This window comes from Mus caroli, chromosome 3, assembly GCF_900094665.2.
Source record: "Mus caroli chromosome 3, CAROLI_EIJ_v1.1, whole genome shotgun sequence".
NCBI lineage: Eukaryota > Metazoa > Chordata > Mammalia > Rodentia > Muridae > Mus > Mus caroli.
In genome coordinates this window covers 82853886-82881406 of record NC_034572.1, presented here as the reverse complement: position 1 = coordinate 82881406, position 27521 = coordinate 82853886, and the positions used below count along the sequence as shown (strand labels likewise).

The window sequence follows — 27521 nt, the reverse complement described above, 5'->3', positions numbered from 1 at the left end:
CCCTATGCCATGCCTAGAAATACATTTTTATTTCAGGAAACAGTATCTTTCTGTTCACAAGAGGCATTATGAACTGAATTTAACCCCAGCACCCAGGGAAATAGAAACAGGCAGATCTGGTAATATACTAATACCTCAGTGCAAAAAATGTTTGAATTAATCATCCTAAAAGTACTTTTTTTAGTTTTTTATTTATTTATTTATTTTTGGTGCGGGGAGGGTTGTTTTTGTTTGTTTGTTGAGACAGAATTTCTCTGTGTAGTCCTGGTTGTCCTGGAACTCACTCTGTAGACCAGGCTGGCCTCAGACTCAGATCACTGCCTCTGACTCGTGAGTGCTGGGATTATGTATATTATGGTCAAAAAAATAAGAGAATACATTATAGATAATGAAAGTCAGACTATCTCTCTCTCTCTCTCTCTCTCTCTCTCTCTCTCTCTCTCTGTGTGTGTGTGTGTGTGTGTGCGCGAGCACACACATGGCACATGGCAGGCATGTGGATGTTAGTTGACAATTTTGTGGCTCTGTTCACTCCTTCCACCTTTACCTAGGTTCCAGAGATCAAACTTAGGTCATCAGGTTTCATGACAAGTGCCTTTACCCACCGAGCTATCTCACCAACACCTCTGTCTTTCTGAGAGAAAAGAAAAGGAGTCTAGAATAGAATGAGCCCACGTTAGAGTTAAAGCTATGACTGTGAGTTCATATGTGTATGTATATGTATATACATATATGTATATATGCAGCTAGATAAAGAAATAAATGTAGAGATGTGTGAAGATACATACTGGCATGTGCATGTTTCTTTCTTAGCTCTGTCTGCTAAGAGAAACTAGGACACTCCCTTAGCAACAAGCACACTAGTATCTACACTCCCTTAGCAACAAGCACACTAGTATCTACACTCCCTTAGCAACAAGCACACTAGTATCTAGATCTTGCTTTCTAAATATAACTCTAGAGCTCAAAAGCAAGAAGTACTATACCGGGGCCATAGCTTAGTTGGTGGAGTGTCTTTGACTACCATAGAGGAAGTCCTGGGTTTGAACCCCAGAACTATATAAACACAGAAGGGTGGTGCATATTTGTAACCCCAGAATTGTGGAGGCAAAAGGATCAGAAGTTTAAAGTTATGCTTAGCTATACAGTGAATCAGAGGCCAGACTAATGTACATGAGACTTTATCTTAAAAAAAAGAAAAAGAAAAGCCGGACGTGGTGGCGCTCCCCTTTAATCCCAGCACTCGGGAGGCAGAGGCAGGCGGATTTCTGAGTTCGAGGCCAGTCTGGTCTACAAAGTGAGCTCCAGGACAGCCAGAGCTATAAAGAGAAACCCTGTCTCGAAAAACCAAAAAAAAAGAAAAGAAAAGAAGAGAAAAGAAAAGAAAAGAAAAAGAGAAAGAAAGAAAAAAAAAGTAAGGGAGTACTGTAAAAAATGCCAAAACTAAGGGCCTACCCAAAGGACACAGGATACCATAAATAGAAGATATGAATTACCAAACTATTCTGTTTTTCTTTCTATTGTTCTGACAAGCACCAAGATCAAAAGCAATTAAAGTGCAGAAAAAACTTTTTCCAACTTATAGACTACAGTCCATCACTGAAAACAGAAATTTGAACCAGAAGTCATGGAAAGTCATGGGGGAACATTGACTGTTGGCTCAACTGCAGGCTCATATACAGGCTAGGACCATTTGCCCAGGGAATGGTGATGCCCACAGTGGGCTGGACACTCATACAGTAATTAACAACCAAGACAATTCCCCACAGACAAGACAATCTAATATAGGCAATTTTTCAACTGAGATTCCCTCCTCACGTGACTCTAGGCTGTCAAGCTGATAGTTAAAGCTAACCAGGACACACAGAATGTATTATAACTTCTGTCCTGAAATAGCAGAGTCCTGTAGAGGGATTTTAATTGTAGCAATATGGCTACTCTGGCTGGAATACAGACATGCCCTTAGTACAAACTTTTATTTATTTGTTTGTTTGTTTGTTTTATGTAAGTGCCCTGTTGCTGTCTGAAGAGACACCAGCAGAGGGTGTTGGGTTTCATTATAGACAATTGTGAGTCACCATGGAGTTGCTGGGAATTTTACTCAGGACCTCTGGAAGATTAGTCAGTGTTCTTAACTGGTAAGCCATCTCTCCAGGCCCCTAATACACACTTTTAATCCTAAAAATGAAAGTAATAAACTTAGTTTGTAGAAGGAAGCACCCATGTTTAAAAATGAAGTCTAGTTGAGAGGCAGACAAAAAGACAAATCAGAGGAAGATCTGACAGAATGAGTCAGAGATAGGATATGCCCAACTTGCACAAGAACAGAGAGGAAGCCGGGCATGGTGGCGCACACCTTTGATCCCAGCACTCAGGAGGCAGAGGCAGGCAGATTTCTGAGTTTGAGGCCAGCCTGGTCTACAGAGTGAGTTCCAGGACAGCCAGAGCTANACAGAGAAACCCTGTCTCAAAAAATAAAACAAAACAAAAAACAAACAAACAAACAAACAAAAACCAAAAGAACAGAGAGGAAAGAGAAGTCACTTAAGAGAAGGCAGTTTTATGAGGAAAGTTTTCAGAGACAGAGAATAAACTAGGCACAGGTGAAGACAGAATGAGCCAGAGAATGAAAAAGAACCAGAAGCTTAGAACACACTGCAGAGTTTGAAGTCAAGCAGAGCAATTCAGTCAGAAGTGAGAAATGCCAGTTTGAATCAGTTAGCTAGGGGAGGAGTTTGAGCCAGAACAGCTGAGTTGACCAGCCAGCCAGAGTTCAGAAAGAGCTAAAATGAGTGAGCTTATTCAGTAGCAAGTCTCAGAGGCTGAAAACATTTTAGCCCTAGATTAGATTGTACAGAGTTTCTAGGACTAGTCCTAGGTTAGCAGACAGAGGCAGTGAGCCTCTGAGACAACAATTACATCAGGGGGATAAGTTACATTTACAGAGTCCAGGGCTGAGTAAGTTATCCAATGGGAAGACATTATTTGTAAGATGGAAGACATCTTTCTTTCACAATACTAGTTACTAAACATAGAAGAAATGAGGAAAAGAGAAGATACTCATCCGAACATCATAGCTAAGATGCATGGTGGTCAAGTGTGGTGAGACACACCTGGAATTCCATCATTTGAGAGAGAGAGGTAGAAGGTTTGCTACAAGTTCCAGGTTGGTCTAGGCTACACAGTGAGATTACCCTGCTTCAAAAACAGACCAACCAACTAAAACAAACAAACAAACATGTCCATCTATAGCAGTGGTTCTCAAACCTGCTAATGCTGCAACCCTTTAATATAGTTCCTCACGTTGTGGTGACCCTCAACCAGATAATTATTTTTGTTGCTACTTTGTAACTGTAATTTTGATACTGTTTTGAACTGTAATGTAAATATCTGTGTTTTCCAGTGGTCTTAGGAGAAACCTGTGAAAGGTTCATTCAACCCCAAAGGGATTACAACCCACAAACTGAAAAGCCACTGATCTAACAAGATGCTTCAGCAGTTAAGAACAGCTGCTGCAGCTGGGCATGGTGGCGCATACCTTTAATCCCAGCACTGGGAGGCAGAGGCAGGCAGATTTCTGAGTTCGAGGCCAGACTGGTCTACAGAGGGAGTTCCAGGACAGCCAGGGCTACACAGAGAAACCCTGTCTCGAAAAACCGAAACAACCAAACAAAACAAAACAAAAAAAACAACAAACAAACAAACAAAAACCAAAACAAAATGAAAACATGATTCCTGGCTGCTTTTGGATCAAGATTTAGAACTCTTGACTCCCTCTCCAGCACTGTGTCTGCCTGGATGCTGCCATGCTTCCTGACATAATGTTAATGGACTGAACCTCTGAACCAGCCCCAATTAAATGTTGATCTTTACAAGAGTTGCCTTGGTCATGGTGTGTCTTCTCAGCAATGGAAACCCTAACTTTGACACACACATCATCCAACAAGGTCACGCCTCCTAATCCTTCCCCAAAATTTCCACCAACTGAGGGCCAAGTATTCAGATATATGACCCCATGGATGCTCTTCTCACTGAAACTAACATAGACATAAAAATAATTAAAATCTTTCTTTAAAACTCATGGATATGTGTTAACATTAGTGGGCAAAACTTTAAGGAGTGTTGGGATATATCAAAGTATCTTTCCCAAATATTTACTAGCTTCTGTGGTACTTAATACATTATCGCAAGCTCTTTGACAATTCTCCCTCCATGGTGAAGCTTAGATCTTTCTCCTTGGCCTGCAGGGCTGGATTCAGTGGTCCCTTTTCATGACCAGTCTAAAGGAAGGGGAAAGAGGAGCTTCACAGACACCGGTCTGGATCAAGTGCTAACGTTGCACACTTTGGTACACAATGCAAAGACTCTTCACTTCCGCTTCCCCCCAGAACTAACCAAGCTAACCAGGAGAACCATCAGATAAATCCAAACTGAGGGACACCTGACCAACACTGTTTGTTTACTTGTAGTGCTGGGCCTCGCACATGCTAGTCCTTTGCCACTGACCTATATACCTATATCCCTAACTCTCTTTTTAATTTTAAGACTGAATAACCATCACCCCCCAAAAAAGACTGAATAGCCCAGACTGCCCTTGAATCCATGATCTTCCAGCCTCTAATTCCCACGCCACTAAGCCTGGCTTCCCAACACACTTTAAATGTCAAAAGTTATTGAGATGTCAGTTGTGGTGGTACACTCCTGAATCTTCAGCATCCAGAAAGTGGAAGCAAAACAATGAAGACTTCAAAGCCAGCTTCAGCTATACAGTGAGTTCCAGGATAGCCTGTGCTATGGGAGACCATCTACAGAGATGGCTCAGTGAGCAAAATGTTTGGCACACAAACATGAACACTGAGTTTGGATCCCCAGAATACACATAAAAACCAGGCATGGTGTGGCACACCTCTGCAACCCCAGGGCTAGGGGCATGAAGATAAGCAGATCCTAGGGCCTCACCAGACAGGCGGCCTATCCTAAACACTGAGTTCCAGATTCAAGGTGAGACCCTGCCCCCAAAATTAGATGAAGAGCAACTGAAAAAGACACCAAAAGCTAAGCGCTGGCCTCCACATGAGGCCAACACACACACACACACTATGCAGTATATAATCTTGGCACTTAAAAGCTGAGATAGGAGGATCACCAGAATTTCAAGGCCAGCCTACATTAAGAGACCCTGTCTCAGGCTGGAGAGATGGCTCAGTGGTTAAGGGTATTGACTGCTCTTCCAGACGTCCTGAGTTCAAATCCCAGCAACCACATGATGGATCATAATGGGATCTGATGCCGTCTTCTGGTGTCTCTAAAGACAGTGACAGTGTACTCACATACATGAAATAAATAAATCTTTAGAGAGAGAGAGAGATCCTGTATCAAAAATAAACAAACAGGGGCTGGTGAGATGGCTTAGTGGGTAAGAGCACCCGACTGCTCTTCCGAAGGTCCAGAGTTCAAATCCCAGCAACCACATGATGGATCATAATGGGATCTGATGCCGTCTTCTGGTGTCTCTAAAGACAGTGACAGTGTACTCACATACATGAAATAAATAAATCTTTAGAGAGAGAGAGAGATCCTGTATCAAAAATAAACAAACAGGGGCTGGTGAGATGGCTTAGTGGGTAAGAGCACCCGACTGCTCTTCCGAAGGTCCAGAGTTCAAATCCCAGCAACCACATGGTGGCTCACAACCATCTGTACTGAGATCTGGCGCCCTCTTCTGGAGTGTCTGAAGACAGCTACAGTGTACTTACATATAATAAATAAATAAATCTTTAAAAAAAAAAAACAAATAAATAAAACAAAAATTAAAATCAAGCAAACAAACAACAAAAAACCCAGGTTTAACAGTGCATGCCTTCAATTCCAGCACTTGGAAGGCAGAGGCAGGAAAATCTTTGTGAATTTGAGGCCAGCCTGATCTACACCAGAAGTTTATGGCTAGCCATGGCTACACAGTGAGACCCTGTCTCAAAAATAAAAATTAAAACAAAAAACAAAAATACAAAAACCACACACACACAGCACAGCACAATTAAAGGAGCCTGCAAGGAGCAAGTAAAAGTGGCTGCCCCACCCCAAACCTGAATTTCTGAGTTCAGTTCTGGGGACCCCCACGGGAGGGACAAGAACCAACTCCTAAACGTTGTCCTCTAGCCCCCACATGAGTATACACTGCCTCTCTGCACACTAATGAATGTAACAAAACGTGTCTTTTAGGTTAAGCATGGTGGTCCAGATCTTTAATCCCAGTCACTGGGAGGCAGAGCAGATGGATTTCTATGAGTTTGGGAGAAAGCTGGTCTACTTTAAATGAGACCCTGTCTCAGAAATAATCAAACACTCAAAACAAAGCAAAAAATAAATAGGATGGCAAAATTATGGCATCAAGTTTGCAGGTATATTCAGTGTGTGTGTGTGCACATGTACATATGTCACAGTACATATGTGGAGAGATTTGGTTTTTCTACCTCAGATTCTCAGGCTTGGCAGCAAGCACCTTTACCTACTGAGCCATCTCACTGGTCCACAGAATTATAATTTATATCAGAAATCATTTTTTTACAAAGTTCTTAACACTTGAAGCTAAAATCGTTTGTGTTAATCATTTATACAAAACATTATCTGACTCAAAAGTGTTATGTTTGCTTTTAACATATCTATTTCTTTTCAGGCATGGTGATGCACATCTTTTGTTTTGTTTTGTTTTTTGAGACAGGGTTCTTCTGTGTAGCTCTGGCTGTCCTGGAACTCACTTTGTAGACCAGGCTGGCCTCAAACTCAGAAATCCGCCTGCCTCTGCCTCCTGAGTGCTGGGATTAAAGGTGTGCGCCACAACTGCCCGCTGTGATGCACATCTTTAATCTCAGCACCCAGGAGGTTAATGCATGAGTATTTCTGTGAGTTCAAGGCCAACCTGGGTTAAACAGTGTACACCAGTGCTAGGAGGACCCCGTCTCAAAATTGCAAATTAATGCCTGGTCATGGTGATACACACTTTTAATCCTAACACTCCAGTGGGAGAGGCCAGCCTGGTCTACATAGTGAATTCTAGGGAAGTCATGACTACATAGTGAGACTCTGTGTCAAGGAACAATGGCCACAGAAACCAATGAGTCAAATCCCATAACATACCCACTTCTCGAGCAAGAATGATGCTGCTGAGGCGTATCGGTTGGGTGGATTCAGCAACAAGAACAGCCCTTTGGGAGCACGAGGTACCATTTTCATATAAAGGCTGAATGGTAACTGCATCATGATGAGTGGAATGCCTGCCAAGACAACATGGTTTAAAGCATGAAATAAATACATGGTTCAGGCAACACAGGCAAGAAGAGTCTATAGTTCTCCCATGTTACATCCCAGCACGAATGCCTGAGGATACTCTACAGAACCACTGTTAGATGACCCAAGAATTAAAACTGGAGGATGACAAGAACCATTTCCCAATGATCACTTGGGCAAAGATCTAAAATGTAATTCTCCCACGATGTTTAAAATAGGACTCACAAGACAGAACCCAACCCTAACGAGAAGACTCTGGAGGCCTTGGCTGCTGCACTCAAACTGACAAAAGGAGACATCAGGATTTGGTTCTTCAAGAAAGGGCGTGAGACAGAGCTCAAGCAGTTGTCTAAGGCCCACAGATCGAAGCTGAACCCAGGGTTAGTGTGGAAGTACACGATGAATTCTTCCAAAAGAATTAGTGCTAACAAATTGCTTGTACAAGACTTGGGAAATGTACCGTTACCACTTGACACCAAAAGGGACCACCAAGAAGAACCCCAAGGAGACCTAACAAAATGACCCTGGACTCCCCAAAATTTTGGAAGCCTTGAGGAGTTTCACACTCTTTTCTGGGTACCTCTCTCTGCAGAGGGCATGTCACAGGGTTTCTGACTCCCTACTGTAGGCTCTTTTTGTTAATGTTTTCTCAGTTTTCTTGTTGAGGCAGAGGGCTGTTGGGTTTTATGTCTACCAATGGTACATTAATAATAAACCTACCTATTCCAAATAAGGAAACAAGAAAAGAAGGAAAGGAAGGAAGGAAGGAAGGAAGAGAGAGAGAGAGAGAGAGAGAGAAAGAATTCACACCAGGCAATGGTGGCTCACACCTTGAATCCTACCACTTTGGGGGCAGAGGAAGGCAGAACTCCGAATTCAAGGCCAGCCTGGTCTATGGTGCAAATTCCAGGACAGCTAGGGTTACACAGAGAAACCCTGTCTCAAAAAACCAAAATATGGGATGGCTCAGCAGTTAAGAGCACTGCCTGTTCTTCCAGAAGACCTAAGTTCAATTCCCAGCAACCACATGGTGACTCAACCATTTGTAATGGGATCTGATGCCCTCTTCTGGTGTGTCTGGAGAAAGTGACAGTATACGCACATATATAAAAGAAAGAAAGAGAGGAAGAAAGAAAGAAAGAAAGACAGACAGACAGACAGACAGACAGACAGACAGAAAGAAAGAAAGAAAGAAAGAAAGAAAGAAAGAAAGAAAGAAAGGAAGGAAGGAATAAATATATGTATCTATGCACACTAAGAGTGTGGGAAAATAGCACTGAGGCTGTGTTTGCAACAAGACAAAGCTTTCTCTTACCTTGGAAAATAATTTCCTGCAAACCTAGAAATGGAGCTGTTATCTAAAATGGAAAGTCACCTACATTCTGAGACCAAGCAAGAATACAAAATAATCACTAGCATCTTGGACGGATGGAAAGCTCTCAATTCTAGAACAAATCCTGAATGATGAACCTCACACTGGGCTGCCTCCAAGACTAAGACCCTTATACTTCATGAGTGTTGAAGTTCTTGTACTCGGGAATAAAAACCTCAGTGTTTCTCATAGAAGGTAGGAAAGGGGCTAGGGATGTAGTTCCTAAGTAGAGGGCTGGCTAGCAGGCGCATCCAACCCTCCGATCTGCAAAGTTACGGGAAGGGGAAATCTCTTTCACATAGAGTAAATGTTCTGGTATCTAAGGGCTTCCTTTGGTTAAATTCCCTACAGTTCATGTAACCAGGTCACCCGCCCCTGAGTTCTCTTATACTCAGGAAGTTTATAGTCATTTTCCCAGAGTGGATTACCCATGTTTTGTTTTGTTTTGTTTTGTTTTGTTGGTTTTTTTGTTTTTCGAGACAGGATTTCTCTTGTGTAGCCCTGGCTGTCCTGGAACTCACTTTGTAGACCAGGCTGGCCTCGAACTCGGAAATCTGCCTACCTCTGCCTCCCAAGTGCTGGGATTAAAGGCATGTGCCACCACGCCCGGCTTAGACTACCCATCTTCCCACTTCAACTGAATCCCCTGGACAGGGGGATTCTCATATCACAGGCAGATCGCGTCTCCATGCATGATGAATTTTGTCTTATTATTCTAGCTTGGTGGTTGTTGTCAGGGTCTCCTAACGTGGCTCTCACTTCACCTGATTCCGTTTACATTATAAATCCTTCAAATTGGGGCAAATGAATGCCAGCAGTGTCTGTCTGACACGGGACTTGCCTATGCTAACAGTTGCCTCTCAACATGGAGGCAGAATTCCATCCTAGTTTTGTTTTGTTTTTTGTTGTTGGTGGTGGTGGCTTTTGTTTTTTGTTTTCCTTAAAAAGCCTCGCAACTTATTATATCCCACCCAAGGATGCCACATACAGGCCCCTCCACATGGTGAGACCACATCAGATTCCTGTAATCCTTTTCCTCTTCACTGTGGTGTCGAATCTCTGCACCCGGTTCGCTCACCAGATGTAGCAGCCCCGCTGCGCCTCTAGCAAGAAGGGCACCCGGCCTGGCTCCCGGCTGAAAGGTAGTAACACTTGAGGCACATTGAGTTTGTTGGCCAGGGTCCCAATTAAAAACAGGAAGAAGTAGTGTGGAGTCAAGGAGAAAAGGAGCCTGAAGGTTCCGGGTCGCGGAGCCCCAAAGGCAATCATGGCGACTGCCTGGTCTCAGCTTCCCACTCAACTACAGGTGGCCAGCACCAACACCAACCAATCAGCAGCCATGACGTCAGTGGGGTGCCTTTCTTGCTAGGAATTGTGGGTACCTAAGTGCACCAAAAAGCTACTTTATAGAAATTTCGAGCAGAGACCCAAAGAGCCATTTTACTAAATATTTCAGGGTAGATTTTACTAGCAAAGAACCAGACAGAAAGGTCTAAAAACCCAACCAGCCTCCCCATCTCAACTCCTCACATTGTTGTTTGTCTATTGTTTGACTCTATTTTTATTTTTTAATAAAACAGGACAGAGAAACTAGGGCAAAACTTATGGCTTGTGTATACAAAGGTCTGGGTTCGACCCCCACTATTAAATACAAGAAACAAGTTATTTAATTTTAAACATTGAAGTAATTTCCAGCCAAGTGTGACGGCGCATGCCTTTTATCCCAGCTCTTGAGAGGCAGAGATAAGCCATCTCTGAGTTCCAGGCCAGCCTGGTCTACAGAGTTGCATTTCAGAACAGCCAGGGCTACACAGAGAAACCCTGTCTCATAAAAAGATAAAAGTAATTTCCAGTCGGCATTAGTCTAGGGTTCTAAATGGGAAAAAAAAAAAAAAATCCAGTCTCTAGCATAAGCAGCTGCCCTTTGTCAAGGCAAGTGTTATTTTTACTGGGAATCAGATTTAGGTCCTGTTTCAAGGCCACAGTGCAGGTAACACCAGAAGCAACATGAAAAGCCATTGCCTCAAACAACGAGACTCAGCAAAAGACCCCCTGGGAGCACTTGTTTTCTAGTAGGATGTGGTACCACACACCCATAATCTCAGTCATCAGGAGGCTGAGGTAGGAGGATCAAGCCTAGTTTAAAAAAATTAACACCCTCTCCATTCAGTTCACTGGTGTCCAATGAAGTCTTTGTCATACAAGAATGATGAGTTCCCAGCACCCAAAATAAAAAGAGGGCGCAGCATGCCCCTCATCCCAGCACACTGGGGAGGCAAATACAGAAGGGGCTTGAGTGTCAGCCAGTCATAGCTGACTCTGTGAACACCAAACTCAGTGAGAACCCCCTGCCTCAAGAAGGAGAGAAAATTGATTGAGGAAGATACCATGAAATCCCCTTCCCGGGCTGGTGAGATGGCTCAGTGGGTAAGAGCACCCAACTGCTCTTCCGAAGGTCCAGAGTTCAAATCCCAGCAACCACATGGTGGCTCACAACCATCCGTAACGAGATCTGGTGCCCTCTTCTGGAGTGTCTGAAGACAGCTACAGTGTGCTTATGTAAAATAAATCTTTTTTTAAAAAAAAGAAATCCCCTTCCCACACAGAGCATAAACAAATCTAAAAGGCCCTGCTTTCTCCAAGTACTCAAAAGAATATTCAGGAGTGTGAGCAGCATTGCCTTAAGGAGGCTAATAAGCCCATGGAGTTCATAAGGTTGTGATGACAGGTGTGTACTTCAGTCTGTGGGATCATGTGATCTGTCTCCAAGTTGCCTCCATTCTCTAAGTGATGGCACTTAAAAGAAAGATTGAAACTGGACATACTTCCACCCTGCCTTTAACATCTGGGTGTGCATGTGACTACACATGTTGGGACCTGCATGCCACAGCATGAGTATAGCCATCAGAAGCTGACCAGCAAGAATCAGTCTTTTCACTGTGTAGACCCTGGGGATCAAACTCAGGTCGTTAGGCTTGGCTGGCAGGTGCCTTGAACCACTGAGCCATCTCACCAGCTACCTGTGATTAGAGGCTGTTTCACTTTATAGTCCAGGCTGATCTGGAATTTATTATGCAGCCCAAAATGGCCTCATCTTTGTAGTAATCCCATCTTGGCCCTGATCGCCCCACCCTTGCTGGAATTACAGCAATCAACCTTCACGTCTGGCACACCCAGGAATTTAAGTGCTGGGGGTTAAAGGGTGTACATCTTTTAATCCCAGCACTCAGTATGCAAAGGCAAGCTGTTCTGAGTTCTAGGCCTGCCAGGTCTATGTAGTGAGTTCCAAGACAGCCAGGACTACATGGAGAAACTGTCTCAAAAAACAAAACAAAACAAACAAACAAACAAACCAGTAATAATGTTTATAAGAAGAGAAATACTTTAAAGCTACACATGGGGCTGGAAAGATGGCTGAGCGGTTAAGAGCACTGATTGCTCTTCCAGAGGTCCTGAGTTCAATTCCCAGCAACCACATAGTGGCTCACAACCATCTGTAATGGGGACCCAGTGTCAGTGTCTGGTGTGTCAGTGTACTCACATACATGAAATAAATAGATCTTTTAAAAAATAATAACAGTAAAAGCTACACATGGTAGCTTGTCCCTTTAATTCCAGAAGCTGGAAAGCCAACAGGTGAATATGAGTTTGACGCACCCTAGTTTACATTAGGTACCAGGCTAGCCAGAGCTATGTACTCAAACTATCTCAAAACAGAAAATAAAAGTGCTGTGTAGAAGACAGAAACCAACCCTATATACTTCACGTAAATGCTAATTTTTTTTTTTTTTAAATTAAATATCCCAGAACTTGGGAAGCAGCAGAGGCAAGCGGAGCTCTTTTGAATTTGAGGGCAGTTTGTCTATATAGTGAGTTCTAGAGTTCTAGGATAGCCTGGCATAGAGAAACCCTGTTTCATTAAAAAATAAAAATCCTACTGCAGCCAGGCGTGGTGGCACACACCTTTAATCCCAGCACTTGGGAGGCAGAGGCAGGCGGATCTCCGAGTTCCAGGCCAGCCTGGTCTACAGAGTGAGTTCCAGGACAACCAGGGCTACACAGAGAAACCCTGTCTTGAAAAACAACAACAACAACAACAACAACAACACCCAAAATTCTGGGAGTAATCAGATCTGGTCTGAAGGAATAAGTAAGGAACNGGGGGGGGGGGGGGGATATCCTACTGCATTTGTGAAGCCCTCAGATCCCCCGGAACTGGAATCATTGGGGGGCAAAGCCAGCACTCGCCCCAGCAGATGCAGGTGTTCCCAATCCCCAAGGCACCTCTCCAGGACTCCAGGATTTTTGGAGACAGGTTTCTTTTTTTTCCAAGACATGGTTTCTCTGTGTTGCCCTGGCTGTCCTGAAACTTACTACATAAACCAGGCTGGCCTCTGCCTCCTGAGTGCTGGGACTCAAGGCGTACAGTGCCATGTCCAAGCGTTTGAGGGTCTGAACTGAACTTGAAGTTCATTGGCTAACTGGCTGGTGAGTAAGCTCGGGGATGCTCCTCCTGTCTAGTCTGGTGGGCTGGGACTACAGACGGTGTGCTCTGCTTAGTCTTTATATGGGTGCTGGAAACCTAACTCAGTCCTCGTGCTTGGGTGATCACTTTACCAAGGGTGCTACCTCCTAAACCCCACAGGCAGATTCTGAACCCATGCTATTTTTGTGTGCTCTATGTTAAGTCTGTCTGCTGTCAACTACAAAGACTGCCAACAGGGTCCGCAAACCTTGTGGAGAAAGTGCACTTCGTTTAACAAAGTCAAGCAGGTCTGATGGTGGAGGGACTGGTTCTTTATTTCAAAATGTCACTTATCAATATTCAGTATCAAAACAGTTGCACTACGGGGCTCTCTTCCTCCGGTCGGTCGGAGGAGAGTACAAACAAGCCAGGAATCTGCAGGGTGCCCACCTAACAGGCCGAGAAGAAACCACCTGAACATGGCAATTGGGTGGGGACACTTGAAAGATCAGCACACCACTAGCTCACAGACTGCAAAGAATTCTCACAGCCAATGGCTTGGCCAAGCTAACCCAACCCCCCAAAAACAAAATTTCAAAATAATATAAAATTTAAAAAGTTTTTTTTTGTTTTTGTTTTTTTGTTTTTTTTACACATAAGCTATTCAAGATTTCTCCAGCACTGACTGATACAAAGCACAATGAGATGGCACTTTAGAGACCGCAGCTTCAGGAGAGGGCGATGAGATGATGTTCATGTGGCTAAATCAGTGGCACAAACATAATTTTCCTTTCTCTGTCTCCCTTGGGGGCAGGTGACCTCTAAGAGGTCGCCACAACACTAAGGGGCGGCATGATCCATCTTTGAGCAGTTAGGAAAGGGGTAGAGCTGCGACAAGTTTGGGCTCAGGGCTGGGGCTGAAAGGTAGCACGCTTGCCTAACATGCATGAGGCCCTGGGAGGTGGGGCTGTCTCAGACGTCTCACTGTCTTATTTGGTCACATCTGATGGAAAAAGTAAAAAATAAAAATAAGTGTAAAATTGTTCAAAGACACCAAAGCTGAAAACCTTCACAGCCCGGAACAGTTTTTGTTTTTGGCTAACTTCCTAGAATCCCCCTGTTGTTTGGCTAAGAGTTGGTGCAGAGCACTGAGGTCTCCCACAGTGGAGCCTGCCTGGGCTCTGCTGGCTCTCAGGAAGGCAGGCCCAATCCTGGGTTTCTCCTCCATGGTGAGACAGTATCCATTAGGCTAAAATGTGCTGCTCCAAGCGGCAGAAGTGCTTGGAATGTTAAAAATGGTTGCTAAGACAGAAAGTAATCACAATGTGCGTATCACAACTGCATTGAAGACACTGCGTTGTGCTCACATTCCCTTAAATATTGTTCCCAAAGGTGTTCAGCCCCTCCAGCTGGAACTCTGGGAAAAGGCTGACACAGTTTTGTGAAAAAGACAAGAGGGGGTAAGAGGGGGTGGCAGGAGGGAAAGCAGCCTTCAGTTAAAAATATCAGCCCTCAGTTTCAAGGTCAGCTTCAGGGAGGCTGGCCTCTGGCGGAGTCAAGGTCAGAGGGAGGAGCGGCCGCAGGGCAGGGATGGGGGAGGTCTACATCTCGTTCAGGTCCAGCAGGGTCTGGTCCAGCATCCTTTGTGTACAGAGATGCTCCTCTTTGGTGCACTTCAGTTTATCTAGTGGGAATAAAGAAGAGAAGTTAAACAAAGGTCCAAGTTCTGAGACCTGCTCCAGTTGCAAGGAAGGTACAGAAGGCAGCTACTGCACCCCTGGGTTCTGTGGGGTCTCTGGCTTGCCTACTGAAGCCAAAGAGTTTCTCTCCTGCCCGGGGGAGGGAGCTCGGCTTATCCGCCATTTCATTTCCCTCCCACAGGCAACCAAAAGACATTCTTCAGCTTTCGGTCCCAAAAGGATCCGGTTGAAAGCACCGGGCGCCCACCCACCGAGTCTGTTCACAGGTCAATACCTATTTGAAATCCCACAGTAGAGTGTGACCACTCCAGACAAGGACAAAGACCAAAACCTCAAGTAAAGGGCACAGGATCCTCCTACAGTAGGTACTTTCTTCAGAGTGGAGAGGACAGGAGTCCTCAGGTTTAAGTCAAGAAGAATAAATACGACCCAGACGCATTCTTGTCAGTAAAGCCCCACTGAGATTTTAGCAAAGTGATCAACAGAGCTGACTCGGAGAGTGACTTACAATTAAACACAAAAGCAGCAAGAAGGGAAACTATCAGGAAGAAAGCCTGGTAGTAGGACACCAAGCATTAACCTGCCTAGCAAGTAAACCACAGAGCTTCAGGGAAGGGAAGAAAAAGGCCCAAGTCAGGCCCATTTTCATACCACACACCCTTCTTGCCCATCCCTGTTTCCACCCAGTCACAGATCCCAACCCTGGGCCTGCAGATGAAGCAGTTACAACATCTTGTCAAGTCAGTGCTTTTATTGTTAGAAAATGTCCATGCAGGAGAGCAAACCCTACAGTCAGTGTACAGGTGAGAAGGCTGCAGCTAAGGGTTTCCAAGTTCCGCACTAAATCTCCCAGGCCCCTTCTTCATCACCCACAAGCTCTTCTAGAATAGAAATAGCCACTGCAACTTGGTGGGGGCTGCCAGGAAAAATCAACGGTAGTCTAGCTGCCCTCATTAAAAAAGCAACTTGCTTAGGGCGAACAGTAACGGTTTAAAAGGCAATCAGCTTTTTGCTGGGTCCAGGTCAGTGGTGTGGGTTTACTGGGCATCAGGGAGCCCTGCCCGTCAGTCACAAAGACCATGCAGCGTTAGCTTCAGCTCATTAGAAAGCAGGCGGTTTCGCTCAAGTTGGCTGTAGAGACGCTCTGCAGCAGCAACAGAGAGGGGAAGAGGAAAGGAGAACAGGAGGAGAGAGAGAAAAGGGGAGGTTAGTAGAAGGCAGAGGCAAATGTCTTTCACCTAGCTGGTCTATGTAACATGCACCATTCGGCAGGAGAGTACGAGGACCCAGGGCAGGAAGAGTGATCAAGTTGGTGGAAAGACCAACAAGGAATAGGGTAAGAATTTCAGCTGTAGGACCATTCTGAATGTGAAAACACACCTCCTTCACAGCATCTGTGCCTGGGCTGGGACGGTCACGTGGCAGATATAGTGCACTTAGAAAGAGGCATTCAGCCATGAGGGCTTGGAGAACTCACAGGAACACTGCATACCTATCTCACCAAATTGACCTTCACTTTCATACTTCATGTGGAGTGTAATATAACAAAGACATCCTAAAGTTCTCCCTGATTCATGTTTAGGTTGCCGTTTTATATAAGAATTAAGCTATCCGAGTTGGCAGTATACACAGCACTTAAAGGTTAAGCTAATTATGACTACTATAGGGTTTAGAGCACCAAATGCTCTTCTAGAGGACCTGGGTTCAATTCTCAGCACCCACATGACACCTCATAACCACCTGTAACATGCTTTCTTTTGGTCTCTGCAGGCATCAGACAAGCATGTAATGTACAAACATAAAGAGTCAAAACACCCCCATAAGATAATAAAATACGGACTGGAGAGATGGCTCAGTGGGTAAGAGCACTGACTGCTCTACCAAAGGTCCTGAGTTCAAATCCCAGCAACCACATGGTAGCTCACAACCACCTGTAATAAAATCTGACCATCTCTTCTGGTGCGTCTGAAATAAGCTACAGTAAACTTATGTATGATAATAAATAAATCTTTGGGCTGGAGCAAGCAGGGACTGAGAGAGCATAGGTCCTAAAAATTCAATTCCCGACAACCCCATGAAGGCTCACAACCATCTGTTTGGTTTTTTTTTGTTTGTTTGTTTTTGTTTTTTGGTTTTTTTTGAGACAGGATTTCTCTGTGTAGCCCTGGCTGTCCTGGAACTCAGAAATCCACCTGCCTCTGCTTCCCAAGTGCTGGGATCAAAGGCGTGCACCACCACCACCCGGCTCACAACCATCTGTATAGCTACAGTGTACACACATACATAAAAATAAATAAATAAATCTTTAAGTTCACTGTAGCTGACTTCAGACACACCAGAAGAGGACATCCGATCTCATTATGGGTGGTTGTGACCCACCATATGGTTGCTAGGATTTGAACTCAGGACCTTTGGAAGAGCAGTCAGTGCCCTTACTCGCCGAGCCATCTCTCCAGCCCAGAGCACATCATCTTAAGAGCAACTGAAGTATGAGGATTTTAGACTCTTCCTAGACTCCAATGAGATAGGATCTTGCTCTGTTGCACTGGTTCATTTCAAACACCATCTTGCAGCTACAGCCTCCAAAAAAAAACTGGGATTATAGGTGTGTACCACTCCACCCAGTTGTAGATAATCCTAAACCCAGAGATACAGGAAAGCTAAAAATTACTCTTGGGCCACCCTACTATCAGTCTCTGAAGCTCAGGTGAGAGCTTTTTTTTGTTTGCTTTCCCACTAAAACAGGGTCTCACTATATAGCTCTGGCTGTCCTGGAACTCACTTTAGATCAAGCTGTGCTCCAATTTGAGCTGCCTCCCCACTGCTGGGATTAAAGGTGTGCACCACCATTAGATGCCCTTCTACAGGACCTGGTTCAATTCCTAGTTTAAGTTCAACTTCCTACGTTTTAGAGCTTGTTTCAACTTGAGACATGGTCTCATTTTCCAGCTAGGCCTTGCATTCTGGCTGGAACTGGTCACAGAGACAAACCACTCAGTAACTGATACTGTCCTCTCTTCCAGGGAGGACATGGGAATTTGTAAAGGGCATACTTTAGGGGTCCTTTATTTTTTATTTTTATTTTTTTTTAAAAGAACAAAGGTTATGTGTCTCAGGCTGGCTTCAAACTTGTGGAATCCTCCTGCCTCTGCCTTTGAGTGCTTTAACTATAGATGTGTACCTCCACGATTGGCCAGACAGGCTGTGGCTGTCACAGTGGCCAGAAGGCTCTACAGATATCTACTGGCCAGAGGACAGCAATATGCTAATGTGCAGAACCTTTTCATGTATACAAGAATTACCCTACCCTACATGACAGAACGAGAGTAGTCAGGAGGCTTCTAGAGGGTCAGTGCTGGGCCTGTTTGACTTTGGAGACATTCTTTTTGTTTGTTTGTTTTTCTGTATAGCCCTGGCTGTCCTGGAACTCACTCTGTAGACCAGGCTGGCCTCAAACTCAGAAAACCGCCTGCCTCTGCCTCCCAAGTGCTGGGATCAAAGGCGTGCACCACCAATGCACGGCCTTAGGAGACATTCTTTTTTTTTTTTTTTTTTTTTTGGTTTTCTGAGACAGAGTTTCTCTGTATAGCCTGCCTCTGCCTCCCAAGTGCTGGGGATTAAAGGCGTGTGCCACCACGCCCGGTTTCTTAGGAGACATTCTTGACAAGCAGTCAGCACTCCCAATTCTCAGCTCCCACCCCAACCCTGTGTTACTATGGCTAGGTCTCATCTATATCTAACTTGGTTTGATCCCTCCACCTGTTTTTGGAAAGAAGGTTAAGTACCAGGATCTTGTTCCTTTCAGCACTTGGTTCCGTTTTCAGAAAGGATAAAGAAATAGACTTTATTGCCCAATAGAATTAATCCCAGGACAGAGTTCCCTAAAATCTGCATTGTGAGGAACGTTTCTGATTCTGAGCTTGAACTTAGCTTCTAAATAGCTGTTTCTAATGACTCAACTGTCGGGATCGGATATTATTAGTTCATTAAAGCTTAGTGACTGTGGCTCAATTCTGGCCATGCCCGATCAAAGAATTCCAAAGATGGACCTGCAACCCAGCTCAATGGATGCTTGCTGCCAAGCCTAAGGTCCTGTGCTGGAGGTCTGGGAGGAACCAATCCCTACAAGTCCTCTTCTGACCTCCATATGCAAATATGCATGCCATGTCATTCATGCCGGGCCAGAAGGAACCCAAGGAACTACAGTGTGTGCATGGAAGGAGGCTCCACCACTAGGTGCCAGGGGTCCAAACACATTTGTTCTTCATCTCAACAACAGCAACAAGGGGAAAAAAAAAAACACCCCAGCTATCACTCTGCTGGCTTTAAAGAGAAAACTGTTAAGGAGCCAAGTGTTTTGCTCTGATGGCTGCTATCAAGAAACAGGAGAGCTCCAATGAAACCAGAGTGTGGGAGAAAGAACCCAACCTCACACCAGTCGGGTGTGCCCTCACTGCCCTCACGCCAGTCAGGTGTGCCCTCACTGCTCTTGTAGAAAGAGTCCTGCCAATGGGACAACGTGGAAACTACAGGAAAGAAGCCGCCCGATTCTTCTTCTCAATCTCTTACTCTTCTTAGCTCATTCTCTCTCTGCTTTTCAGATGGTGCTAGGGGCTGATTCTAGGACCCTGTGCACACTAGGTAAACAACCAGTCAGTTATCTATAGCTCTCAGGCTGCTTTTTAACTTTTTATTTAACTTTTGAGACAGGATCTCAAACCCTCACCCTGCTATTCAAACTCCTAACACCCAATGGCTGTAACTGTTCTGAGCAACAATCTCGTGGGATTACTTAAATTTAAATGAACTTTTTTTATTCATTTAAAAATAAATAAAACTGGATTCTAGCCTCACCACAAGACATGTTTAACAGCCACAGAAACAAGTGGCTGCCATACCTGACCTCAGTGGCCAGATTCTACCAGGCACGAGCACTTTCAAGTGTGGTTACTGTTTTCCTTCACTAATGCCCTCTCCTTGAATATGGTATCTGCCTACAGTTGAACCCAATGCTCAATACACTCTCAACTTACTTGAGCAGTGGATGCCCACTGCACTTCCCTCCTTCTCAGTCTGTTTGCTGGAGCCGAGAACCCCTCGGCCCTGAGCCGCCCCTCCCTCTCCTCTATCCCTTATCCCTTCAAACAAGTTCCTTTGACTTCCTGCCCAACTTAGCTTTTCTCTTTATTTCACCTTTCCACGTCTGCAGTGGTTGATTTTGCTTTCTTTTTTTCTCTCTTTCTTCACTTCTTTCTTTCAGACAGGGTCTCTCTTTGTAGCACTGGCTGTCCTGAACTATGTAGACTGGCCTTCCTCTGCCCGAGTGATGGGGTTAAAGGAATGTAGCACTATGATGACTAGCATCTTTATAACTTAAAATACCTTGGATATACCCTAAAATACCCTTAAAATACAATACCCTGGGGGCTGGTGAGATGGCTCAGTGGATAAGAGCACCCGACTGCTCTTCCGAAGGTTCGAAGTTCAAATCCCAGCAACCACATGGTGGCTCACAACCACCCGTAATGAGATCTGACTCCCTCTTCTGGAGTGTATGAAGACAGCTACAGTGTACTTACATGTAATAAATAAATCTTAAAAAAAAAAAAATACAATACCCTTTGGATTCCAAAATCTTTATCAGCTCCTCCCCTCGTTAACCTCGAGTTCATCTGCACACCTGTCAGTTTCTCAGACATATGCTTCTCTTGCTTCCCAAATTCCAAACCAGGATATCAGCTCCCTCCATCTTTCACACGATCACTTTCTCAGTCTCAAAACCAGTTACCTAACTCTACCTCTGCACACTAAGTTGTCAGAGTGTTTATCCTATCAGGCAGGGCTGTGCCTGCCTGCTACCCAGCACACTGGAGGCTGAGAGGAGAGGACTGCTGTGTCTCAGGTTAGCCTTAGCTACACAGTGAGACCCTGGCTCAGAAAAATAAAGAGAAATCTGCAGCCTAACCTAGCAGTTCCCGAAGTACAGCATATTCTTGGTTAGTGGTGTGTGCATGTTACTGTTTATCTTGTGAACTTTAAAACATTTTAAAAGCAAGAGTCGATTTGAAGACAACAAAGATAGCAGACCAATATTAGCTAGCACAATGATATGCAAACATCTGCAACTTGGGGCCAGAATACTTTGCTAATGTGTTATCAACCCAATATATATGTATATACACATACCAAATATACTATTTTTTTACTTGGAAAAGTTTTTTGTTTTGGTTTTGTGCAGTGTTCTCAACGTAGCCCTGGATGTCCTGGGACTGGTTCTGTAGACCAAGCTTGTCTCAAACTCACATTTGCCTTCTAAGTGCTGGGAATAAAGGCGTGTACCACCCAGCAAAAGTTGTCTTAGAAGAATCTCACTATACTGGCTGGCCCAGAACTTGTTATATAGACAGTGCTGACCTCGAAGTCAAGAGATCCATCTGTTGAGATTAAAGGCATATACTACCACACCCAGCCTTGTTTATTATTTTTGACCCAGGGTCTTGTTATGTAGTTTAGTGTGTGTGGCCTTGAACTTTTGATCTTCCTTCCTTAGTCTCCAGAACCCTGGGTACAGGCTTAGCCACCATGCCCAGATACAACAACTTTCATTCCTTTCAGAGCACACACTAGTTCATAAACTACAGTGGCGTCTCCCTCAGCTATCTGACAAGGACAAAGCTTCGGCAACCATCCTGCCCCCAAACCTGCAGAGCTACTGTGTTCCTCCCTAGCTAAGCTTTTTCACTTTGTGTTTCTGTGACTGGAATACTGAGTCTTGACTATCTCTAAACTGCATTCTGCTCATGAAAAGCCAATCTTGGGGCTGGTGATGGAGCTCAAGGCCCTGGGTTCAGAATTCTGCACTACCAAACCAAACACAATGAACATACCTCATACAATACAGTTGGTGGTGCTTGGGAGGCAGAGGCAGGACTGCCATGAGTTCAAGGACAGCTTGGGCATAGACTGAGTTCTAGGACATCCAGGGCTAGTGTAAAACTTGCTCAAAAAGACAAAGAGCTCAAAATTCCAATATGGGGGTCACCGTGACAGCAGTGCCCCTCCCTTTACTATGTGCACCCTGACCTTTATTATGTGCAGCTCAACAATAGCTTTAACTTTAGGCTTGTGCTTTAGACTCAGAGCAACCTACATGCAGGGGCCTCCTCAGCTGTGTTTACATCTATCAGGACAGGAGAGCTAGAAAACACCAGGCCCCTGCCTGCCACATAAATCAACCTCGACTTCATCTCAAAGGCTATGTGGCAGGGATAGTGTAGACAAAGGAACCTGGCTTGGGAGAGAACTTCTCTACCTAGCTATAGCTTCCCTTTCTCTCTTTGTAGTACTGGGGTTCAAACTCAAGAGCCTTGTGTACATTGGGTGACACTCTCCCTGTGCCACATTCATAGCCCTGGATACTGAAAAGGCAAGTTTCAAATACGTACTCTGCTAAGAAACTGAAATACTATGCAGCATTTAGCTGTGATACCAAATGTATCTGCTGTATAAACTGGAACAGCTGTGAAGTGTTGATATTCAATTCTACAATATGCACCAAGAAGGATTTCACTATCGAAGTTCAGCAGTAAGTCATTACCCTCACATGAATGCTGTTTGAAATATGCATGACTAGCTGTTTTCCCTTTGCCCATCATTTGCCGTGTGCATCCTATCTCTCTAGAGAACAGAGGAAAATGGCAGCAGCCTCGAGTGAGCGAGAAATGAGAAAGGCTTAAAGATGAAACACTCATCTATCAAGAATCCAACCCACCATGTTACACCTTGTTCTGTGAGTGGGGATGATAGAATTGTTTAACTGTAAGGATGGGTCTGAGGATGTAGTTTCTGAGTCTTGGGCAAAAGGGCAGAGTGATAGGAGCTAATTCAATGGTCACTGACCTTACTGTACGGGAGAGGGGCTAAAAGAATGAAAATGTCCAGGTGGGCTATGTAAGAACTCCTCAGTAAGGTTTGAGGAATACCACCAGACTTCCCACGTGAGAAGCCTTTAGTGGTCACTCCGACAAGACTCCAATCAGCAAGTTTAAGGGTCAAGAAAAACACACACACAAAGTAGCTTTGATCATACAGAAGTCGGAAGAGGGGAAGCCTAATACAGCTGTCTCCACATCACACTGGCAGGACTCCTTCTTATGTACAGCAACAGCTTTGTCAATAACACAAATGCAAGAGGGCGTGAGGCTTCTGGCAGCTTAACATTTTAATATGGGGTTGGAAAGCAAATATGTAAATTGCTTTGTGTGCCCCCCCCAAAGCCCTCCAGCCCTAAGGCTGTGGGAACCAGCCAGGCTGACCCAAATGGAATCCAGAGCGAGTGGGGTGTTGGGTTCCCCAAGGAAAGGGGGCAGATCCAGAACAGGGCAGAAACGGTGACAGTTTATCTGTATGAAAAAGGACACTCCAGGTGAGAAGGGCAGGCTCAACTGAGGCAGCAGCTTAGGAAGAAGGAACAAGAGCGACAGAGCAGGAGGAGAGAAAGCCAGACACACGGGCTGCAAAACTCTCCAGGGTTAGTGAGAAGACGCTGCAGGTTAGCACCAACAGAGCCACAGCAAACAGGTAACGTCCCCCAAATCTTTTGGTGCTGTTTACTGCTTGGCTTGCTTTGGGACTCAGCTCAAAACTGGCTGCTTCTCACCCTGGATATGTCCCATTAACTTTAGTATCAGGGCACAAATCAGATCTCTACACATAACCCTAGCAGTCCTGGAATTCATCACTTAGTCCAAGATGGCCTCGAATTCTAGAAATCCAACCACTTACGCCAGGACTAAAGGTGAGCGCCACCATGACTGCTCTATGTTTTGCTTTTGAGACTCAGTCTTGCCACCCAGCATTAGCTGGCCTTGAACCTGCACCAATCCTTCTGTGTTAGCATCTAGGTGGCTTGGCTTACAGTTGTGTGTCACCATGCCTAGTTTTGAGAAACCAAAGTGAGAACTCAGTGAGAAGGAGAGCTGGGCACAGTGGCACATTGGCTGTCACTTTAGAGGTTGGAGTCTCAGGTCAATATGGCTTATATAAGACCCTGTTAGAACTAGATGGGAGAATAAGAGAAAATACAAATTACATCAAGATTAAAAGGCTCCCCAAACAGATAACCAGCACCAACATTTGTTTGCAAGTGGGTGGAGACTGCAGATTCAAGGACAAAACCCAAGCACAGTCTTCACCCACCCGCCAGGATTCCAACCCCACGCTGCTGCCTGATAGTTACATAGAGGTCATGTCATTGAGGGCGTGGTCCAGCTCGTCGCTAATGGCCTTGTACTTCAGTTTCTGGGCATAGAGCTCGTCTGGATAGGCACGGGAACCACAGGGATGATGGGGGGGGGGGGGATAAAGTGAAAGGTGTCAGAAGCAGATGAAGAGAGGGAGTCATTAGAAAATAGGAAAACTGTGACCATAGGTCTAAATCCAGGAAGGAAAAACAAACTATTCTGGAAAAAACCATAAAAACTATCCTGGCAGCTGTGACCGACCTCTTTCCCCAACAGCTAACAGTACTTCCTGATGTCTCTTCAAGTCAACTGCAGCAAGGCCTGAGAACCCAAACACATGCCAGCACTGCAGGCACCCAAGGCCACCTCTCCCACCCAATTCTGAAGCAGTGCTAACACTTAAGGAAGACAGAAAAGGGAGAAGGCACAGCACAGTCTTAGTGACTCTCCTCTGCCTACTCAGGGTGATCACCACTCCGGTTCTACGGCAGCCTCCCCAACCCTTTCACAGACCATCCAATACCAAGAGCGTATCAAGGAAGTTAGTCTCAAAGCAAAGGACTTGTTTCTTTGTTAAGGTGGACAGACAAAGCTGCCAAACTACAAGAACAAGAAGCCCTGACTGTTTGATCTGTTCAGGCTGTAAGACTTGGTTATCTCCTGCAGGTGTCACCCAGCCTGAATGATAAAAAGAGATACCCAAAGTGGCCATGGGGTGGCATGCACAAAACCATGGCTTCTGTTTCAACTCACAGAGTCAAGATTTAAGATATTTGAGATTAAATTGGAGATAAATACAGCCATTACATCTTTTCAAAGGATGGATGGCAGATTCCAGAAATAAGTAGACTTACTATAAAGGAAAAGATTTAAAAATCCTGGGGTACTCTGCCTAGCTATAACACAGGACAGGACGCATCCAATATTCCAAGTCACTACCAATTCTCTGATGCACAGACTAAAGGCTCAAGATTAGCGGGCAAGGCCTTCCTTTCTCACGCGCCCTCATGTGCTCCATACCTTCCAGGTCATCAATGGTCTTCTCCAGCTTGGCTACCGATCTTTCAGCAAACTCAGCACGGGTCTCTGCCTGAGGAAGCACAACAACAAACAGAATGAAAGATGGTTACTTCCTCCTCTCGTGCCTCTAAGCCATTTGGAGCCAAGGCCAGCAAGGCTCATGATTAACATTATAATATTAATGCTTCCTATCGTTCCATGTGGGTCAGCCCCTCAGCTCACCTCCTTGAGTTTATCAGTAAGAATCTTTATTTCTTCTTCATACTTGTCTTCTTTTTGAGAGTACTGTAAAGAAAAGTAGAGTACAAATTTCAGAGTAGAGACCATCTCACAGACAACAGCCATATTATTCTCACATAAGTCATAGACATTCTTCTGGATTTGATTTGGTCCAGGACTAAAAAAAGCAAGGGTCCCAAGACCCAACCATCTGCAAACAAAACTTACAGAGTAAACTCCACCAGGACCTTTTTTTTTTCCCTTTTGTTAACAGACCTCAATTTTGATCCTAACTCCTGTCAATGCAAAGTGCTTTTCCTTTCTCCAACGTAACCAGCAGGATCTACAGTAAAAGCATCCCTCATGATGGTCAGTGGTAATCACCTGCCCTGACTGCTCCTATCAGGTCTCAAGAGCTGGCGCTCTGTTGCCCCATCTTATGCTCCTTATCACTGATTTTGAGCACGGCAGTATCATCAGCTCAGGGAGCACACTCCAGGAGCACCGCAGAGCAGAGTTATTTCAACCCGAGATATGGGGGTACAGAGGAGTTAGCATTAACCTACACTCTGATAGACAAAGGTGGGAAGGAAGAGAACGCTCGCTTTTCACTCGATTATACAGAATGGGTAGGTCTTTCATTAAGGGCGGGGCTGGGCCCAAGCCCCAAAGCCTGTGCATCTTCACAAAGCAGCCCTACCTTCTCCGCCTGAGCCTCAAGAGACTTGAGGTTGTTGGTGACATTCTTCAGCTCCTCCTCCAGCTCAGAACACTTACTGTGAACATTTTAAATACCAAGAGAGGAAAGGGGAAAGAGGAAGAGGAAGGAAAAAAAGGGAGAGAGACACACAGATGTGAATTGAACCTATGTGTACAGAGAGCTGGGCTGTATATCAGGGAGGAAAAATTTCTGGGTAATCTGAGCAGGTATCAACCCTCCTCCCTCTAGCACGGAGCAGGTAGCTATACTAGGAGCTGGCCCTCCTGTGCTCGGAGTGTTTGGCTCTGATAAAGAAAGAACACTTGAGAGAAATCACTCACTACCAGGGAAAAGTTATGACTGCTACTTGGGGTGTGGATATAGGGACAGATGCCCAACCTAAACAACCCCCCAAATCACCCAGGGGAGGCAGAGACCCTCAGGGGGAAGGCAGTGAAGCAACTAGGAAAGAAGAGATGAGAGATGCCAAGTAAGTGGAAAGGAAGAATGGAGCATTCCATGGAGATGAGAACGCACTCAACAAATCAACTGGTGGAGGGAGGCAGCTGCAAAACAAAACCAAACCGAAGGAGACCATACCACACACACGGAAGGAAGCTCTCCGTGCGCGGGCTTCAGGGTTAGTACCTTTTCTTCAGCAGCACTCAGACACTTCAGGTTCTGGTCCATCAGTCTGATCTGTTCATCCATCTCTCGGCAACGGCTGTTAGTGACAGTCACGGGAATGGCACAAGCCAGGTTGTGGGGAAAAGGTTAAAAAAGGAAGAGCAAGAAAACAAGCCGCAAGACGGGGTGTGGGGTGGGTCAAAACAACAAACAGATGGAAAGAAAACACCGCCATGGTCATGATATATGTCATGTCTGAAGAGGACGGGGAGTGCGAGGCAAGCACAACACATACATATCCATGCTGACTTTGTTACACAAGGCCAAGCTGGTACCAAGGCAGCAGGTGATTTCTCTAAAGCCTTTGCTCTCAAGTTTCCAGGCAGATTGGCAAAGTTTGTAAAAAAAACAGAGACCAGGTCTGAAATCGGTACAGGCCAAGGAGGAATAGATTCCAGGAGGAAGGACCCAATAGGATCTTCCAACTAGCTGGTGGCCATATTAGTCTCTACGGTCCCTCTATTTGAGAATCTTCCCAAGAATAAGCAAGCTTTGTTCCCTGTTACTAGTCAAGGTAAGAGAAAGCCCAAAGCCATTCTTAGAGGCTAAAAGCACTACAGAGGACCACCACCCTCCAGGGCCTGTTTAACAAGGTCGAAGGAAGGCGAGTTTCCTCGGAATTAGTGCCCAAGCAGGCAGGATGAGCTGACAAGATCTGGAGACAAAATACTCACGACTCTGCCAGCTCGGCACGTTCCTCCGTGCGTTCCAAGTCTCCTTCAATAATCACCAACTTACGAGCCACCTAGAAGAAAAGACCCCAGTACAGCTCAGTCGAGCCAGGGCGATAGATAGCCCCTCTTGACGGTCTCTGCAGGGCCCGCACGCA

At 45.0% G+C, this 27521-nt stretch overlaps 2 protein-coding genes across 16 annotated transcripts in view; both read right to left on the bottom strand.

Moving 5' to 3' along the window:
* Nucleotides 1–9963, bottom strand: part of Nup210l (nucleoporin 210 like) — a 120365-nt gene extending 110402 nt beyond the window's left edge. For 3 of the 4 annotated variants that reach the window (XM_021157948.2, XM_021157949.2, XM_021157947.2), the window contains exons 1-2: nucleotides 9738–9961; nucleotides 7138–7274 (exon numbers count right to left, since the gene is read on the bottom strand). In XM_021157948.2, the coding sequence (XP_021013607.1) occupies nucleotides 7138–7274; nucleotides 9738–9928 (328 nt within the window). In that variant the 5' untranslated portion in view covers nucleotides 9929–9961. Of the gene's footprint in view, nucleotides 1–7137; nucleotides 7275–9737 lie in introns of all 4 variants that reach the window. The other variant, XM_021157946.2, reaches the window with a different exon arrangement.
* Nucleotides 9964–13435: 3472 nt separating this feature from the next.
* Tpm3 (tropomyosin 3) overlaps nucleotides 13436–27521 on the bottom strand; it is a 29061-nt gene continuing 14975 nt past the window's right edge. For 3 of the 12 annotated variants that reach the window (XM_021157151.2, XM_021157155.1, XM_021157158.1), the window contains 5 exons: nucleotides 27367–27437; nucleotides 26654–26729; nucleotides 25309–25371; nucleotides 25087–25156; nucleotides 13436–14808 (listed from right to left, as the gene is read on the bottom strand). In XM_021157151.2, the coding sequence (XP_021012810.1) occupies nucleotides 14726–14808; nucleotides 25087–25156; nucleotides 25309–25371; nucleotides 26654–26729; nucleotides 27367–27437 (363 nt within the window). In that variant the 3' untranslated portion in view covers nucleotides 13436–14725. Of the gene's footprint in view, nucleotides 14809–14834; nucleotides 15969–21123; nucleotides 23227–23257; nucleotides 24142–25086; nucleotides 25157–25308; nucleotides 25372–26005; nucleotides 26082–26653; nucleotides 26730–27366; nucleotides 27438–27521 lie in introns of those variants that run through there. The other 9 variants (XM_029475153.1, XM_029475155.1, XM_021157152.2 and 6 more) reach the window with 8 other exon arrangements.